Source organism: Bicyclus anynana, chromosome 9 (genome assembly GCF_947172395.1).
Source record: "Bicyclus anynana chromosome 9, ilBicAnyn1.1, whole genome shotgun sequence".
NCBI classification, from domain to species: Eukaryota; Metazoa; Arthropoda; class Insecta; order Lepidoptera; family Nymphalidae; genus Bicyclus; species Bicyclus anynana.
In genome coordinates, this window is record NC_069091.1 from 6,168,039 (window position 1) to 6,182,626 (window position 14,588).

Consider the following 14,588-nt stretch of genomic DNA (forward strand, 5'->3'; position numbering starts at 1 on the left):
TTTACCAAAAGCTGCCGAGGCAGAACAGATTCTACCAGCTATCTCTGAGTTCAAATCACCTTTAGACGTGACAGTACTGCCCAAGTATTTAAATTTGTCAATCTGCTTGAGTTTGGTGCCCTTTAGAAATACATTAGCAGCTGTCTCCTGTCCATTCCAGGTGTTCATTGCCATAACTTCAGTTTTAGTTACATTGATTTTTAACCCGAATTTTTCACACGCTTTGTCAAGATTCTCAACAAGCTCTTGCAGGCCAAACAAAGTATCCGCCACAAAGCACAAATCATCAGCGTACATGACTTCCGCAATAAGGTCATACGAGACTTTGGAATGGGACTTTAGTCGTCTCAAATTAAACAGGTTACCATCTATACGATATCGAATAGATATACTCTGTGTATTGGTTTTTAAAGCATCAGTGACTACAACGAAAAAGTACAATGCAAAGAGAGTCGGAGCTAGAACACATCCTTGCTTTACACCACAAGTTACTGGAAAACGTTCGGATTCATCTCCTTCGACAAAAACACAGCAACTCATGTTGTCGTGTAATAGTCTTAACATTCGTACAAACTTTTCCGTGCAGCCTAGCTTACCTAGTACCACCCACAGAGCCTCGCGAGGCACACTGTCAAAAGCCTTTTCAAGATCAACAAAACATAGAAACAAAGGTTGATACTCCTCTCGGCTCTTTTCTTGTAGCTGGCGTACTGAGAAAATTGCCTCACAGGTGCCTCGTTTCGGACGAAACCCAAATTGGGACTCGGGGAGTATCCTTTCTGAAATTCCTACAAGGCGATTTAAGAGGATGCGAGCAAAGATCTTACTAGGTGCTGACAGAAGTGATATACCTCTATATGAGTTACAGTCTGCACGGTTACCTTTGTTTTTATACAACGCACATATTTTTGAGACAACAAAATCATCAGGTACTTGCTCTTTATCCCACATATGGCAGCAAAGCTCCCAGATTGTAAAGTGTAACTCATCTCCTCCGTATTTAAGTAGTTCGCCGGGAATTCCGTCAATACCAACAGCTTTATTGTTCTTCTGCTGCGCAATAGCAGTAGCTACCTCACTGAGTGTAAGTGTATCATCAAGGGACGTATCTTTAGGCTGTTCAGGTAGTGACCTTATGTAGCTAAGGTCGGCCAATCGATCTACATTCAGCAGTTCATCAAAATGTTGAGCCCAGCGTTTAAGCACATCTTCTTTACTCGCTAATAAATTTCCATCCAAGGACTTTATTGGAGCTTTTGATTGATGCTGGAAACCAACTAGATTTTGCACTTCGGCAAAGAAGGCACCTAGTTGATTGGTGTCACATAACCACTGTATATTTTGCGCCTTCTCTAGCCACCACCTGTTTTTTAAATTCCGCGTTAGCTTGCGTAACTCAAGTGAGCTACTTTTAATTTGATCTTTAATTGAAGGTGCATCATGTTGTCGTAAGAGATTTCGATGATTGGCTATTAAGTTCGAGATCGTCAGGTCATTTTCGTCAAACCAATCTTTGTGCTTCTTAGTTTTTGTACCTAATATCCCGGATCCAACAGCACGTATGGTAGATGTCAAAGTATTCCAATTAGATTTTAACTCTCCATTTTTACAATCAATATTATGAACAGATTGAATAAGAGCTTGTATGTAATTCTCCCGTACATCTGGACTGTTAAATTTTTCTAAATTAAAACGCACTAATTTAACCCCCCTTGTCCTACGCGGTAATCTTAGTTTTAGTTTTATTCTAGTAATCACAAGCCTATGATCGGACCAACAATGTGCCCCCCGCATCACGCGAGTTACTTGGACCTGAGATATGTCCCTATGACGGACTATTGCGTAGTCAATCAAATGCCAATGTTTTGACCTCGGGTGCATCCACGTGGTCTTATACTTTGCAGGTAGTCTAAAGAAAGTATTCGTTATACACAGCCCGAATTTTGCACACAAACTGAGTAAGTGAAGACCATTGCTGTTCATATTTCCAATACCATGCCTACCAAGGACCTGCGGCCAAGCATCATGGTCACATCCCACACGAGCATTGAAATCTCCCAATAGCAGTACCTGCTCAGTTGACGAGACCTTAGATAGTACCCGAGAAATTTGGTCATAAAAATCATCCTTAACATCGTCAGGCTTATCAAGCGTAGGTGCATATGCACTGACAATATTAAGAAAGTTATTTCTATTTATGTGAAGTCGCAATGAGATAACTCTGTCTGAGTGATATTCAGGGAGTTCACTCAATTTCGAAGCTATCTCATTTTTAATTGCGAACCCAACTCCCGATCTTCTTGGTTCGCTAATGGCTGTGCCTTTCCAATAAAACGTGTAACCACCGCCATGTTCTCTCAAATGCCCTTCTTCTGCCAGATGGGTTTCACTAAGCGCTGCTATATCTATATTATATCGTTTCAATTCCCGAGCTACAACAGCGGTTTTACGTTCAGGACACGAGCTGGTTGGTCCGTCCAAAAGTGTACGCACATTCCATGCGCCGAAAGTCATATTTGATGTTTTATTATATTACCTATTAAATTGCTTGCTTGAAGAGAATAAGTTGTTTTTTCCAAAAGCAATCTTTAACAAAAGTAGCTACCTACATAAGTTATATTATATTTATGTTATGTGTGTTGAATTACACTTTCATTCCATGGTAACTGAGAAATACAAATATGTACTTGAAATACTAAATTAGAATTTATTTGACCTAAACTTCAGTATAGACTTTTAAACAATTATTATTACTCATTTTATTTTACATCTCCCTTTTTCATTTTCATTTTCCTTTCTTTGTATGTCATCTATTTTCCTTCTTTAACATTTATTCTGATTGGTGTGTTTCAGGAACACTTGTATGATGGCACGTCCAATGTTAACTCGACGGGCAGCCGCATTGGAACAACAACTCCAACTAAAAAATGCCCTACTGGAAATCAAGTCACTGAAACAACTAAATTCTGATTTGTTGAAGGAACATGATGATAATGAAGAGGAACTGAGGAATATTATTACTAAAAACTCACAATTAAAATCTGAGCTCGCCGAACTACACAGCACTCACTCTATGGTTTTAGAGGAGCGCAGCCAGCTTCAGGAAGCAGTTGATACATTCAACCAGTGTATACAGACTTATGATGAAGCCCTGGCTAGAATATCAATGTTGGAAGATGAACTGAATAGTGCACAAAAGACAATTGATGACCTACAGTCACAATTACAACATTTTGAAACACAAAATACGAACAATCTTTATAATGAACTGCTTGCCTCTTCCACATCAGTCCCGGCGCCAATGCTTTGCATTGATCTGACTTGTGACAGCCCATGTGCAACCAAAACTTCCGCTATACCACAATCTAGGTATAATTTGTTTAATAGCCACAATAAAATTAAAAAATACATTAAAATTAAAAAAATTATCAAAAAGACTCAAAAACTAATTAAATTTCATAGTACAAATAAAAAAAACCTGGCTTTAAGAAAAGAACGGTCACTATTAATTAAAAAAGTAAACACTTACTGTTCTTTACTTGAAAATTCCAGGGAAAAATATGAAAATGAAACACAAAGTTTACAGCATGAACTAAATCAGATGGAAAATACCTTGCAGGAAATAACTGCTAAATATGAGTTGTCTCAAAGTCAGATCCATGATCAAATCATAGCGGCTGAAGAGTTGTTAGCCTTAGGTACATACAATATGGCCCGTTTTGAGTCATTAAGTAACAAATGCCAATGTTCAAATCAGGTACCTTCGGTTACTCAGGACTGTAGTGTTTTATCTAATTCTGGATATATTGACTTGAGCCATAATGAGCAATGTAATAATAATGTTGTTCCAATTCCTTCAATCTCAGATAATAATTTAAGTTCACAAAGTTTTAATTTGCCAAAAAAGGCTCAAAAAAAGACTCTAATAATTTCTGATAAGTTAGGTAAGGATTTTGGTTCCATTATGAGCCAATACCTAAACCATTCAGTGACTAACAAATGTTTTCCAGGGGCTAGTTTTAATTATTTAATAAATAGCATAAGTACAGAAAATGTAGTTGGTTACTCAAATGTAATTTTGATGTTAGGGAACAGTTTGAAAATTAAAAGGCATCAAATCATAAAATGTGTTGAAAAGCTTTTGGTATTACATAGTAGAACCAAATGTGAATTTACATTATGTGGATTTCCATACTTTAAGTCAAGTGCTAAAGAAAATAAGCATATCCATAATTTGAATCTATTGTTATACAACTTGACATACCATCACAGCGATGCAATTTTTTATTTTGACATGAATAAGTTTACCTCATCTTATTCGTTGACTAAAGATAATTTATATCTGCCAAAAAATGTAAGCAGCATGTTGCGTCCCTGTTGGCTTACAACTTAAATAAGTCAGTTACAAATGTTGTAACGCAGTCTATTGACACTAATTCGACTTGTAAAAATAATTCTTCTGTTTCTATTGACCAGAGTACGAGTGATAGTACTGTCTCAAATGTTAATTTTTATATAAACGATCCAGTTACAAGTAGTGTAACTCAGTCTATTGACATCTCTACAAACTGTAGTAATAGTACAAATATTTCTATATATGACTGCAGTACCAATCCTAGTACTGTTACAATTAAAAATTCTTTAAACTAGAAAATATGACAACGGAGGTGCACTGTAACTTTAACATTGTACACCAAAATATACAGAGCATCAACGGCAAGGAATTAGAAGTTGAACTATTTGTAGAGAAATTCAATATACACATCTTATGTATTACGGAACACTGGCTCACAAAGTCACAACTATCAGTACTTGATATTAAATATTTTTCATTGTCAAGTGTATTCTCCAGAAGGGCTGGACATGGTGGCTCTTTAATACTCTTACTTAATAACCTAAAATACAAGGATAGAAAAGACATAGTTAGTCTTTCTGTGGAATGCATTGTTGAACTATCTTGTGTGGAGTTGGAACGAATTGTTATAGTATGCGTGTACCGACCCCCTCCTGCTGACTTTGATCAATTTGAAGAGGTAATGGAGGATGTAATGAGACGTTTGTGCACATCTTCCAAACAAATACTGATTTGTGGCGATTTTAATGTTGATATTCTAACAGAAAACTCAAAGTCTGTTAGATTTCTTAACTTATTCAAATGTTTTGATTTGACTCATGCTTTTAATGAACCTACTAGGATAACGGCTACTTCAGGGACATGTCTGGATAATATATTTTACAATTGTGTGATTGAAAAAAAGATGATAATAAATAAATTAGGCTCTGATCACAGTGGTCAAATAATAACTATTTTAAACAATAGATCCAATAGCAACCAATGGTTCAAGTATAGGCCGATAACTGAAGGCAAATTAGAGCGATTTAAAAGCATAATTTCTTCAAAAATTCCAAGTCTTTCATTTGAAAATAGTCACCCAGACAGGCTATTTGGTACGCTGTTCAAGACAATAGACAAAGAGTTTTGTAAAATTTTTAACTTTAAACGTATTAATGTTACTCAAAAATTAAAGTTTAGCGAATGGGCTACTGTAGGCATTTACAAAAGTAGAGACAGATTGTACGAGTTGTACGAGGAGAAACAGTATAATCAAACGCGAACATATTTAGAACATGTAAAAAACTATTCAAAAATTTTCAAACGTGTTTGTATTCTTGCAAAATCATTACACATCAAAGATAGAATAATAAAATCTGAAAACAAGGTACAAACAACCTGGAACATAATTAATAAAGAATCAGGCAAAATTAGACCACGTGATATGAGTTTTGAATTAATTGTCAATGATAAAAAGATAAACACCGATAACGAGGTTGTTAATGCCTTTGAAGACTTTTTCCAGAATGTTCCTATCTTGTTAACAGATTCACTGGACTCTTCTGCTACGGAAGCCCAGAGGATATTAAGAGGTCATGTTAAAGAGTGCAACGTTCTTTTTGAATTTCATCATATAACTGTATCAGACATTAAAAAAACTTTTAAACTGTTAAAATTAAAAAGAACTGGAGACATGTGGGGCATGTCAGTGAAAGTAATATCTAACATCATTGATGTCATTGCTCCCCACTTAGCTATTATTTTTAATGAATGCGTGGATTTGGGTATCTTTCCGAACCTAATGAAACATGGCAAACTGTTACCACTTTTTAAATCAGGTGACAAAACTGATGTTAATAATTATAGACCAATTACAATACTGCCAACACTTAGTAAGGTTTTTGAAAAAATCATTTTAAATCAACTTTTAAGTCATTTTAATTTAAATAATTTATTTCACCCTGAACAGTATGGTTTTACTAAAGGTCGCAGTACAACTGATGCAGGTGCTAAACTTTTAAAACATATATATGATGCATGGGAAAATGCTAAGAATGCTATTGGTGTATTTTGTGATTTGTCCAAAGCATTCGATTGTGTTGACCATAACATTCTTTTACTTAAGTTAAGCCACTATGGCATAAAAAGTGTTGCACTCGATCTCATCGCCTCTTATCTTAGTGATAGAACACAAAAGGTATGCATAAATGATTCAAAGTCTCGCGGTTTTTCTAACACAATGGGCGTCCCACAGGGTTCAATTCTGGGTCCTTTTCTATTCCTAGTGTACATAAACGATTTACCACACCATGTTAGCGGCATCTGTGAGATAGTACTGTTTGCTGACGACACATCCCTAATTTTTAAGAGTGACAGAAGTAAAGATAATTCCGACGATGTAAACCGTGCCATATCGCATGTGTCGCATTGGTTCACTGTTAACAACTTACTTTTAAATGCAAAGAAAACTAAATGTATTGAGTTTTCATTACCAAATGTTATAAAATTAGATAAGTCTATAATGATCAATGGTGAAACACTAGAAATAGAGAATTCCACAGTTTTCCTGGGAGTGACCTTGGATTCTAAACTTCAGTGGGGTGCTCATATAGAAAGACTGTCAGGTAAACTCAGCTCAGCTGCTTTTGCAGTGAGAAAAATAAGACAGTTTACTGATGTTGATACAGCTAGACTTGTTTATTTTGCGTACTTTCACAGCGTAATGTCTTACGGTATTTTGTTGTGGGGCAAGGCTGCTGATATACATTCTATATTTGTACTTCAAAAAAGAGCAATTCGAGCAATATATCAACTAAAATCACGCGAGTCCCTTCGTCAAAAGTTTAAAGAAATAGGCATTTTAACAGTAGCCTGTCAGTATATATATAACAGTATAGTTTATGTGAGACAAAATATTAATTTGTACAAACGAAAAGGAGATCTAAACCCACGTCTTACTAGACACGGGCATAAGTTAGTTATTTCTGCATATCGTCTCCAAAGAGTTAAAAAATCTTTTGTGGGTTTGGGTGTACTCTTCTATAACAAGATCCCCAAGACTGTGATGGACTTGCCAATGCACAACTTTAAGCAATGTGTTAAAAAACATTTACTTAGTCGAGGTTACTACACTATTGATGAGTTCCTTAACGACAAAGGTGCTTGGAGGCCATTGGATCAGCTTCCACCTTCACACAGGAAATAAAACTATAAGAAATTGTAATTTAATTGTTATCAAATGTAAATTGTAATACTGTATGACTTTTTCAAAAGAGCAACTGTTGAGTTTCTTGCCGGTATCTTCTCAGCAGAACCTGCCTTCCGAACCGGTGGTAGAATCTTTACAAATAGTCAACTGACGTGTCAAAAGTGCTTGTAAACTGAGCCTACTTGAAATAAATGAATTTTGAATTTTATTTTTATATATGTTGCATCTTGGACCACGCTTTGAAGGATGCATAGGCAGCCGTGGTTACTACCTCCTTATATTTATTACGGGGCAAGCACTTTTTGGGGCACCTTTTCTAGCCCCCTCCTCGGTTGAACGAGGAAAGCAGTGCCTCTCTAAATAGAGCTGCTTTGTCGCAGAGGGTGCTGCCGAACCACACTGTCACCCCATTGCAGTGCGAGAGCGACCACTCTCCCTAAGCCGCCTATGTGCAGGTATCAGACAAAACCCAGTAAGCATCACTACTAAGCTTCTCTACATCAACCCGTCGCCATAGGACTTAACTGAATTTCAAAGTCCGGGAAAAAAAACAGAGCCAGTCAGTTGCGCAGGATATATTATAGTGCATAAGTATTTGCGCAAACACAGATGCACTCCCTCGACCACATTTTCCACAGCCCGATGGAGCGGAGGACCGCGACGATCGGAAGGAAATGGGTTGCAGTTTCTAGCCGGCGGCAAACCTTGACTCCTGCCGCCGCCTTAGGCCTTCAACAATTGCCTTGCTACCTCGCCAAATCCACCAGACTCGTTTGCTTATCAGCGTTGAGCTGCCTTCATTGCCAAGGTAGACTTTTTTGCATAGTGCAGGGAGTAGCTGCTAAAAGCTCGAACGTTGATGAACGAGCCCCCCCCACCAGGTTTAGCCCACGTCGTTTAGTCGACGTGGTTACCGGGGTGTGGCCGCTGGATGCAAATAACCAGCTTCTTGGAGCCACTGATGGGAGTTGGAGATTGTCGGAGATTTTAACTGAACCCTGATACCTTTATTAAAGGTCGACTGACAGGATACAGACACAGACATTCCCTACACCCCAAAATTAGTAGGATGGGATAGGGAGACATACCTGGTGGTGGAAAATCATCAGTTGGTGGTGATGTTGGTCCTGGTACGGCACCTGGAATTGGTTCTGACGGGCGGTACTCTGGCTGCCTTGCTGGAGCTACTGCAGGAGTTGGTTGTGCAGCAGCGGGTGCAGCTTGAACGGGTGCAGCTTGGACGGGTGCACCTTGCGCGGGTGCAGCTTGGACGGGTGCAGCTTGTGTGGCTGCTGGTGCTGCACCTTGGGCGGCAGCTTGTGCTGCTAACGACTTCTTCTTACGTGGTCGTTTTTTACCGCCACCACCTAAACCTAAGCCCAGTCCTACATCTTCCTCCTCCTTCTCTTCTTTTTTTGGTTCAGGTTCCTTCGGAGTTTCCTTTTCTTTTTTGCCACCAGACTCATCTTTGGTTGTGACTGTTGTTGGTTTTGCTTCGGATGTACTGGGGACATCTTGTACTTGAGATGTACTGGGGACATCTTGTGGTTGTTCCTGCACTGTTGCACTAGACTCTCCTTCAGCTACAGAACTTTCACCCGCATCACCCTTGGCACCTTGCTTATTCTTCTTTTTACCTTAAACATAGCCAAAAAACAGAGTTGCATTAAACATACCTAACAAGTGTATATAAATTATCTTAACAAGATAAATCTCTACAATTCTATATTATCTACTTTATCTATTACATGAGTTGATACAACAAACAAGTAATATTTTTAAAACTGATTATTTAGCATTTTATTAAAATAATTTCCTTTTATTGTATAAAATTATTCTATTTCTAATCCACTAAATATACCTTACCCAAATTACAATTGGGCAAAGATGGTAGCAAAAGCTATCATAAAATAAGCTTTGAATACATTGTAACACTAATAACATAACAAAATAATGTGATTTCCTTGTGAAGGATAAACACACATACATATAATTGAACTACCATAATTATCCTTGACAAAAATTTATCTAATAAAATACAATGTAAATTATGTCTAATGAAAATACATATTATCTATACTAATATTATAAATCTGAAGAGCTTGTTTGTTTATTTGATTGAACGCGCTAATCTCAGAAACTACTAGTCCGATTTTAAAAATTCTTTCATTGTTAGGTAGCCCCTTTATCGAGGAAGGCTATAGGTTATATATTATCCCCGTATTCCTACGGGAACGGGAACCACTACCTATAAAACAAAGTCACTACCCGCCATACCTCTACATGATAACCTTTGATCTTTTAAACTACACCTATAATGTAGTTTTCAGAGTAATTCAAGACTCGAATGATTTACAAAGTCAGTATGATTTTGAAAATATAATGATTATTCATTTACATTGGATAATAATAGTTGTATTTTTAAATTAATAATAATAAATAAATTTAACTGAATTTTCATGTGTGTCTGAATAAACTATGTAAAATGTCAGTGCATACAGTATCCTTAAAAACGGCATACAAAATTGCTAAGTACCAAGTTTAATGTTAGTGATATAAAACCAGACTTAGAGATATATGTATTAGCAAAACTTGATAGGGGAATTGCAAAAATACATAGATGCAGGCTTTGGTTTGCAGAGGTTCTTTGTGAACTATGAATAATGTTTTTTTTTGCTGTTTTCTGCAACAAAGGACTAACAAAATAAGAATCATCAGAATCAGTTCATAAACAACAAAATTATCCACAAACACACATAAAAATAGAACTATACCTTCCAAATAGGAATTGAGAAAACTACTCCTTTTTTGAAGTCAGTTATAGCACAGTGAGGCAATGCCAATCAGATCCCACAAAATACTAATTTGTTTAGTTTTGAATGGAAGAATCTTCATTATATTATGTTGAAAAGACAATAATATTCAATCGCAAAAGGGAATGTCCATACCGGCCGTGGTCTACCCAACCATCTGGCAATTTACTTAAATCCAAAAAAATCTTGACAATTCTTGATAATTCTACTTTAATAATTTAATCATTACTTTATCAAAAAAACTTTGCTACAACATTTTACAGCATTTTTAATTTATCTCCAAGGCAGACAAGCTAAGATAAGACCAAACAGCCTGAGTTTTACTGAAGACTTATGATTGGTTTGTTTTTTTGTTTGCAACAGAAAAAAATAATATAGCTTCAAAAGTTACTTCACCGCTTTGGTACACCAGCAAACATTTAGCAAAACAAGAGGTATACAAAAGTTTTTTCTTAAAGAAACATACTTTTATTAAGCCAATTATTTAACCAGATCCTTATATTTCATACATATTAATATCGTCTACTTTTATACGGGGGTATGAAAGAGTTCCCATGGCTGACATTGTATTGGCCAGTGGTCATTTACGTTTACATATTATGTTTCATCCCAATACTATAGCATCCTCAGCAATTTTTGAGTGATCAAATATTGTCGAGATAACTGCTTCACTTTTGGGTTAAACACAATATTTTTGTTGACAATATAAATTACATCTGGGTGGCATTGCCATTGCGGTTTGGTGCTTTTTCACAGAGAACAGCAACAAAAATATTATTAAGTAATCCCAAAAAAAATTTAATGCAAAAAAATTTGTACAGATCTATTATATAATATATTGGTATATTGGTATATAATATATTCTAGCTCTACAATATATGATGGTTTATATAAGGGATTAAATAGTTTTTAATGGTATAAGGAATTGATGCAGTTGATCACAAATCTGAACTAATCAAGCAGACTTCACAGCTTCATGCGCTGCACTTACTAATATTATTTAGGAGATCTAAACCCACGTCTTACTAGACACGGGCATAAGTTAGTTATTTCTGCATATCGTCTCCAAAGAGTTAAAAAATCTTTTGTGGGTTTGGGTGTACTCTTCTATAACAAGATCCCCAAGACTGTGATGGACTTGCCAATGCACAACTTTAAGCAATGTGTTAAAAAACATTTACTTAGTCGAGGTTACTACACTATTGATGAGTTCCTTAACGACAAAGGTGCTTGGAGGCCATTGGATCAGCTTCCACCTTCACACAGGAGATAAAACTATAAGAAATTGTAATTTAATTGTTATCAAATGTAAATTGTAATACTGTATGACTTTTTCAAAAGAGCAACTGTTGAGTTTCTTGCCGGTATCTTCTCAGCAGAACCTGCCTTCCGAACCGGTGGTAGAATCTTTACAAATAGTCAACTGACGTGTCAAAAGTGCTTGTAAACTGAGCCTACTTGAAATAAATGAATTTTGAATTTGAATTTTGAATTTAACTCACGACAGTTCTGATATGAGGAGCTTTGTAGTGTGACAGCACCGTCTTGCAAACATTACAAAATTGTTAACCAAAGTAATTTTTAATTTAACAGTGACGTTTGTTTACAACCTCAGTTAATAAATCTACAATTTAAAACTATAAAAGAATATACAATTAAAATTACTAGTAGTATAATATGGTATTAGGATTTAGGCACAATACGCGCCATCTCAAAAGTCATTGCCTTCTGTATCTAATCCTTGATTCAACATTCAAGCAAAAGCTCCTGAAGGTGTTTGTCGAAGCTATTTGCTACAATAAGACTGTTGACTGAAATGACCATAGAAACAATAAAAAATTTATTATTTGTGATCTAATTAAATTATATAAGTAGATCACTAACAATAAGTTTTTCTAGAGCTGGAATATTTTATAAAAGTTTAATAATTAATTATACAAACTTACCTCTAGGCATTTTGATTAGCTGTTAATAGACAAATTCTGAAACAAAAACAAAAAAAGATTTTAAATATTTAGTAATTATATCTGCTGCCATGCTGTGCATGTATGCATGAGTACATAAATACTTTACTTATTTAGGTTAATTTATGAGAATAGTGAGTGCATATGTGACAGATCAGCCTTGATAGCCCAGTGGATTACCTCTGCCTCCGTTTCTGGAGGGCGTAGGTTCAAATCCGGTCCAGGACATGCACCTCCAACTTTTCAGTTATATGCCTTTTAATAAATTAAAGATTGAGTGTCCAAAATGTTGAAGAAAAAACATCCTAAGGAAACCTGCATACCTAAGAATTTTCATAATTCTCTATGTTTGAGATGTCTGCCAATCCACATTGGGCCAGCGTGGTAGACTATTGGCCTAACACCTCTTATTCTGAGAGGAGACTCATGTTCAGGAGTGAGCCAAATATGGGTTGATTATGAATAAATGAATGCAAAAAATATAAAAGAACTTGTTTGAATGCCAATTATTGCATAAATGTTGAATATGATGTTTAGAAAACATGAGTAAAATATGATGAAATACAATGTAATAAAACACAATACATTTATATATAATCTATTATATAGATTTTCACATAGTTATTTAAAAATAATTAATTATGCATTGGTAAGCTTACCAAATATTAAGATGTAATGGGTATTTTTTATAATGAGTAGTAATAGATTCTATCCAGCGAGACACCTTGATACATGTATGTTGTAATTGTATTTGTAAGTAATTTATGACAATGACAATTGCCCTACCGGTACCGCTACCCTACCTACCTACAATCGCATTTAGAATATTTAACTATCAAACAAGGTACTTCACGGACCAGAGACAAAAATGTGATATTATATTTTTGTTAGTAAATATTCAATATTCTTAAAAAAACAGACTAACTATTTTTTTAAGAATATTGTTGGCCTGATTTAACAAATTCTATAAATAAACGAGTTTAAGAACATAAATATAAAGTTAGATCTCATAAATAGTGTATTGATTTTTGTTACAATATGTCCTTTGATATTTGATCTTACCAACAACCTATTGTGAAAGTTGTTAGAAGACTAGCTTGCCCAATATAGAAGAGTTTTATTATAAATTCAACTATCTACATACCTTCAAACACAATATACGGCTCTTAATATTCTGATTTTGCTGAGTAAAAAGTTTTTTCTGATTACTATATCTGCTTGTGTTGTGTTGTGATCGAAAATCTTCGGAATTTCGGATCACAACAAACGTCAAATGAATTTCGGATCGATCAACATTCAACACCACAGATAAAATAAATGAAGTATTTACTGGCTTCTTATTCTGGATTCTAATCCTTTTGAGCCTAACTTGTTGGCACTAAAAACAGGAAATATAAGAAGAGTATATAATGCCGATTAAAATCTGAAAAATGTTCGAATAAATTGTTTCTAAATTCAAAGATAATCGACTAGTGTATAGACAGAGAGGACATTTTTTTTAATTTACATATTACTTTATTACACAGATTATAAAGTATTTAAGCCTATTTTGGACTAGTCGAGTACGAATAATTTTTGGATTTACCGCCCAAGAATCGATTTTTCGAGCCAAATAAATCGATCTTTTGAATCGATATGTAGTACTGAATCGATCCAGTGAATCGATATTTCACACTTGAAAATCGATCGACATTCGATATTTTCGGCCAAAAAGTAAAAGTTCTTTGTGAATTGATTTTTCAGTTTTCGTTACCGTTATATACGTATCTTAAATTTTATCAGGTTACGTTATGTTATGTTTGATTATGTATTTTGTTTTTCATAAAAATTAAAAAAAAAAAACGATTTTTGAGGAATCGATCTTTTAAGCCTCCATTTTTTGTGAATCGATTAATTAGGTTCCGATTTGATTCGATTCACGAATCGATCTTTTTTCAAAAGAATCGCCATCCCTAATCATCGCGATCAACCCAGTCCCCAGACAGGGTTCCCAACTTAGGGGTTTTCCCCCCAGATTTAGGGGGCAAATAAGTGAAATGGGATTTTTTTAGGGGTCTGAAATTTTTAGGGGTATTTTCAGGGATTTTTGATTCTTTATTATTTTTAAATTGATGATAATTTTAATATTTCTTTCTTGGTCTAGCGACTTATAACGACATATAATACGTTATTCTACAACCACTCTGAGGCAATTGGAGGCAATTTTCATCGAATAAAAAAAAAGTGTGTCAGCTCCGTCGCACGAATGGAGTTTACTCTTTTCAATAGCA

At 35.3% G+C, this 14,588-nt stretch overlaps 1 protein-coding gene across 2 annotated transcripts in view; it reads right to left on the reverse strand.

The window, feature by feature from the left end:
* Positions 1-13,620, reverse strand: part of LOC112044407 (protein argonaute-2) — a 38,913-nt gene extending 25,293 nt beyond the window's left edge. The window contains exons 1-3 of one of the 2 annotated variants that reach the window (XM_052883402.1): positions 13,463-13,620; positions 12,301-12,336; positions 8,630-9,178 (exon numbers count right to left, since the gene is read on the reverse strand). In XM_052883402.1, coding sequence (XP_052739362.1) covers positions 8,630-9,178; positions 12,301-12,310 — 559 coding nt within the window. In that variant the 5' untranslated portion in view covers positions 12,311-12,336; positions 13,463-13,620. Of the gene's footprint in view, positions 1-8,629; positions 9,179-12,300; positions 12,337-12,977; positions 13,119-13,462 lie in introns of those variants that run through there. The other variant, XM_052883403.1, reaches the window with a different exon arrangement.
* Between the last annotated feature and the right edge of the window lie 968 nt (positions 13,621-14,588).